The sequence below is a fragment of the Cryptomeria japonica genome, chromosome 8 (genome assembly GCF_030272615.1).
Source record: "Cryptomeria japonica chromosome 8, Sugi_1.0, whole genome shotgun sequence".
Lineage (NCBI taxonomy): Eukaryota > Viridiplantae > Streptophyta > Pinopsida > Cupressales > Cupressaceae > Cryptomeria > Cryptomeria japonica.
This window is the reverse complement of record NC_081412.1, coordinates 652,131,280-652,136,631: the sequence shown is the minus strand read 5'-3', so window position 1 is coordinate 652,136,631 and position 5,352 is coordinate 652,131,280. Positions and strand designations below refer to the sequence as shown.

General features: G+C 35.0%; 1 protein-coding gene across 2 annotated transcripts; it reads left to right on the top strand.

Moving 5' to 3' along the window:
* Positions 1–1,162: 1,162 nt before the first annotated feature.
* LOC131069305 (BAHD acyltransferase DCR) lies at positions 1,163–4,393 on the top strand. 2 transcript variants are annotated; one of them, XM_058004671.2, is made up of 3 exons: positions 1,163–1,334; positions 1,449–1,874; positions 3,019–4,393. In XM_058004671.2, the coding sequence occupies exons 2-3, from the start codon at positions 1,458–1,460 to the stop codon at positions 3,880–3,882; spliced, it is 1,281 nt and encodes a 426-aa protein (XP_057860654.1). In that variant the 5' UTR covers positions 1,163–1,334; positions 1,449–1,457; the 3' UTR covers positions 3,883–4,393. The 2 variants fall into 2 exon arrangements, with proteins under 2 accessions (XP_057860654.1, XP_057860653.1); XM_058004670.2 differs by having other exon boundaries at positions 1,163–1,874.
* The last annotated feature ends 959 nt before the right edge of the window (positions 4,394–5,352 follow it).

The window sequence follows — 5,352 nt, the reverse complement described above, 5'->3', positions numbered from 1 at the left end:
GAAGACTTTTTTTTTAGTTGTTTCTCATTCATGGGCTTGAGGAAGACCATCTTTTTACGAGACCAACACACATTGAGTCTATATTTCTTGGAAAGTTTTGGAATATATAATGTTGGAAATAAATTAGTGGCATCTTAATCTTTCTTAATATATATTTCTCCATTCCTTCCAAAACATATTGAAAAATCACCCCATGCATGTCTCTGATTGATCATAGATGTGAGATTAAACAATCCAACTAGTTATGCCTCCATCACTCAATATAAACAATACTTCTTTTTGTTGTCCCATGAATTATTATGACATTTTTGCTAGGGTAAGAAAAGAATGTTACAAAAAATGAAAATGAATATCCCAAGCTCTAATAAGGGTGGCCAAGTGGGGTGATGGCTTCAAATCAAAACCATGGGCTTGATGTTCAAATATTATAAATTAAAAAATAATCCAATAGTTTCTCACACATCTAATTTATTTCGTATGGTGTATTTTTCCTAATAATCAATATCATAATGTGCAAGAAAGTTTGCTTCCTTACTCATCTTTTTGTATTTGTATTGGATCAAAAAGTTTGATAACAATTCCAAAAATTATCACAACTCATGTAGGATGTTCTCAAATTTCTAATTTAGAGAATTTCTTCTTCCTTAATGTATTAATAAACACCACGAATCCCCTTCAATTTGAATCTTATTTATTTTATATTAATTATATGCAAGCAAACAAAAAAAAAGAAAAAGAAAAAAAAGACGAACTAAGTTTGTGCTTTGACTTTGTTATAGATACCGTTTTTCAATTTCTTTACATCTATTACAATTAAGACTCCTTTTATCATTTTGGATGATACTAATATGCTTAGATTTACCTAACAACTTTATTGAAATTTAATTACATCCTATATGCAACGATTGCTATTTTACTCAAATGATAGTTGATTCCTCAAACTAACTCTTGAAAGCCCATTAAAAAAGGTAAAAATTTAATTTTTAATAATGAAAGTCACTCAAAAGAAATCGAAGTCCTAAAATGATATATAAACGCTTCACCAACCTGTCCCTATAAATACATTTTATAATATAAATTTAAATGAGAAACATTCATCAAAATTTAAAATAAAATAAAACTTTACATCTCTCATGTGCAAAACGGACTTGAAATCTTAAATTATCATTTATAATTCAATCCTGGCGACTAACAGGGGTGTCGTGCTCTGCACTTCACTTTTGCTGGTCGGTGAACGCCCTTACAGTCAACCATGGCGAGACGAAGAGATTCCAGGCAAATTACAAATGAATACTAAATGTCTGAAAGCGTGAACTACGAAATAACATTGACAGGTAAAACAAAAGGCTTTCTTGAGGGGCGGCTGCATAATAATTTGTACTACTATATAAATAACACTGCTTCACAGCAAGCTCATCAATGCAATTTCCTTTTCTTCTTCTACTCAGAACAGCAAAATGATCCGTGGAAATAGAAAACGCGCTGTATTTCCTGCTACACCGTCTCAACACCAAGAGATTAGACTTTCGCCCTTAGATTTACCGATGTTCTTCTTCCACTATATTCGAAAGGGTCTTCTTTACCAAACCTCACCGGAAAATTTCTCATCTCAGGTAGACCTCCTTGCTCAAAAGCTTTCTCAATTGCTTGTAAAATTTTATCCCTTAGCCGGCCGCTTTAAAACGTCTCCTTCCGATGGAGCCGTTTACATTGATTGCAACGATTCAGGCGTGGATTTCATTGAAGCTACGGCGGGAGATCTCAGCATTGCAGATGTTACCACAGCAGAGGTTACGCAGTCCGTTGAACAGCTTTTTGCTCTGAACGGCGCCGTTAACTTGGACGGCCATCGCCTTCCCTTGCTCGTAGTCCAGGTAAACCAGGGTTTCTACAGTTTTTCCTAGTAAATTTTTGAAAGTAAAGTATATTAATAGTGTAAATTAAAATATCTTCCCTGTTTTAAACAAGTACTGTCATTTGTAAGGGAAATTTGAAGCCCCTGAAAATGATCTTACTGTATGTTAATTAGTAGGAGATATAATCCATTATATGGAACTTAATGCTGTTTTACACTTGAGATGTTTTAATGAAAGTTCAATTCTTCATTAGAAAATTCCTAAGGCAAATTTTCTGAAATCCCCTGTTTTAGAAGGAAGAGCTTATCTGGCCAGTAAGTTGTACATTTGACTTGTCTACATAAAACCTGTAGAAATCATTAGGTAAGACGATTTTGTAGAAAAGCAGATCCGAAGGTCGAATTTAGTAAACGGTGTATTTTTGAATAAGCTCTTGAAAATGAACTTACCCTGTATGTTGATTAGTAGGAAATATAATCCATTATATGGAACTTAATGTTGTTTCGCAGTCGAGATGTTTTTATGAAAGTTCAATTCTTCATTAGAAAATTCCTAAGGCAAATTTTCTAAAATCCTCTGTTATAGAACGAACAGCTTATCTGGCCAGTAAGTTGTATATTTGACTGGTCGACATGAAACTAACAACGCAGAACAGAGAACATTATTACAGTAAAAACTAGCTGCTAAACGGCGAGAACAAGAGAAAGGAAGAGGATCATCACTGTCATCTTGATAAAAAAACAATGGAGGAAGTGGTGGAAATCAAAGATTTAAACCTACTGCAACTTTTGTTCTAAATGTTTAAGCAATAGAAGTGAGGATTTTATAAGGATTCGAACACAAGACCTCTTGCTTTCTAGTTACATATTATTCCACCTATCACAAACAAATATAAAAATAATAAATATTAATATTTTAAATTACAAATTATTGCCTTTAACTGTTCAAGTGAGTAACGGCTTACTGGTCGTTAAGCTAGAGGCCTTCTTCAAACGAAAATGCACTTTGATCAAGCAAATTATTTAGAATTCGAGTTATACCCTGAATTTTTTTGTTGCAAAGAAAAACATAACAGAGCTCCGAATTCAATCAAATATAATAAGCTGTATCATTATCTTGTTATCGTTTGCATGAAAAATCTAAAACAACTTTAAAATTGCAGGTAACTCAGTTGAAAGACGGGATTTCCGTGTGTTGCACAGTAAACCATGCGGTAGCGGACGGGATTTCTTTCTGGCATTTCTTCAACTCATGGGCCCACCTCTGCAGGACAAACGGAAACGAAATCCCCAATAATCCAATCCACGACCGTTGTCTGGTGAACCCAGGCGGATCCGTGATTAAGCTTGGCCTCGATCCAGACGGGAATATTCCCCGGCTTTGCCCGCCTCCACTGCGGATTAAATTTTTCCATTTCAGCGCCCATACGATCAGATGCTTAAAGGATCGGGCCAACCGAGATTCACCGGTTGTAATATCGTCATTCCAGGCGTTGTGCGGTCATGTGTGGCGGGCGGTCACAAGGGCCAGGGGTCTTGGCCCCGACGAGCCCACAACATTTCGTTTGCCGGCCAATTGCCGGCCGCGGTTTGTTCCTCCATTGCCTAACTTCTACTTTGGCAATGCTATTCAGGCCATATGGACGACCGCTACTGTGAGGGAGCTTAATAGTTTGCCTCTCTCCTTCGCGGCAGGTTTGCTGAACGCTATGATTGTGGGTCTTAGGGACCAGGTTATAAGAGAAAGGATTGATATGTGGGAGAAAGAGCCGACTGTGAATAGGTTGGATAAGCTTGAGAAGAACTCTGTGATGATGGGGAGTTCTCCACGGTTTGAGATGTATGATAATGATTTTGGATGGGGACGACCTGTGACAGTTCGAAGTGGGATGGCCAATTACTTTGATGGAAAGGTATCTGCTTATCCTGGTAAGGAAGGCGGAGGAAGTGTTGATCTGGAAATTTGCCTCCTTCCGCACTTCATGAATGCTTTGGAAACTGACCTTGATTTCATTTCCTCTCTTTGAGATGTAAAATAAACAGCCATATATTTGGGGATTTAGTTCGGTGAATTTAGGACTTTGTTAAGAGAGAGACAACACATTGTTGTGCAAGTGCTGTTAGGAATAAGTTAGCTATAGGATAGTCAGTTATTTAAGACAGTTGGGATTGGAAGCGGCTATCCAGTTTTTACAATGCACTTAGTACAAGTTAAACTGGTGAGCACCATTTATATCATGGTGCATTCTAGATGTTAGATAGTTTCAACTGTTAGATGTTAGATAGTTTCAACTGTTGGGAATTGAGGTTTTCTTATTCTCCTATTTTATATTGTTTATGAGTATGTAATTGTGTTTTAAGTGAAGATAGAAAACTATGAAGACCACAATTTTAGTTTCTTCTATATATTATGAAGACCACAATTTTAGTTTCATGGTATTAATCTATAAGGGTGTGTTGGCAAGGAGTGTTGCAATTGGAAAGAATGTAACTGCAAACCAAAAAATATTTAAAAAATAGAGAGATTTGGCTCCCTACTTTGGGAGCATCATTGTTGGTCAAAAGGAGCTATAGTTTACTAGATTTTTTGAAGCATCAAAATGTGTAAGAACAATCATGACTATATTCATTGTATGAGATTCTTTGAGGATAGTAGACCAATTTGATGGCCTTTATAAACTATGAATGGATTTCCTTTTATTGAATAAAGATATATTAAAAATAGTTGAAGGTACTGATTGTAATGTCCCGACTTTAAAATTAAAGTTCAAATTAGAACATTCAGAAATATTAAATTTGTCAAAGGTTCTTTGAAAGGGCATGCAACTATGAGTACCTACCATAATATAAGGAATATTTAAAATATAACCACTTCTAATTTTTGTAGCCAATAAAGGAGATTAGAGGTGTTGAATAAGACAAAACATAATTAATGATAAAAATAAAATACAAAGTTAGTCATAGCCTTTTATCCTAGCATAAGAAACAAAAAGACATTAAAAAATGGAAACGAATTACAACATTTTATGGTAGCTCCTTTCAAAAGAGATCAAATTATCACAACATTTTATCGTAGCTACTTTCAAAAGAGATCAATTTATCTAGAAGCCCAAGGGATTATTTTTAGAAGGATTCACTTATCTTGTTTAGTTTACTAGTATGTAATTATGTTTTCAGTGAAGATAGAAAATAAGAAGAGTACAATTTTAGTTTCATTTCTGTATATTTATATTCACTTTTATTTCCATGGTATCAATTTGTGAGGTGTGTTGTCAAGTCGTGTGTTGTTTGCAATGAGTGTTACAATTGGAGAAAATGTAGTTGCAAACAAAATGGAAAAAATGAATAGATAGAGTTGGCTCCCTACTTTGTGAGCAACACTATTGGTCAAAAGGAGTTTAGGCTACAAGATTTTTTGAAGCATTAGATAGAAGCATCAAAAGGTATAAGAAGAATTATGAGGTCACATTCATTGTAATGAGTTTGTTTGAGAATAG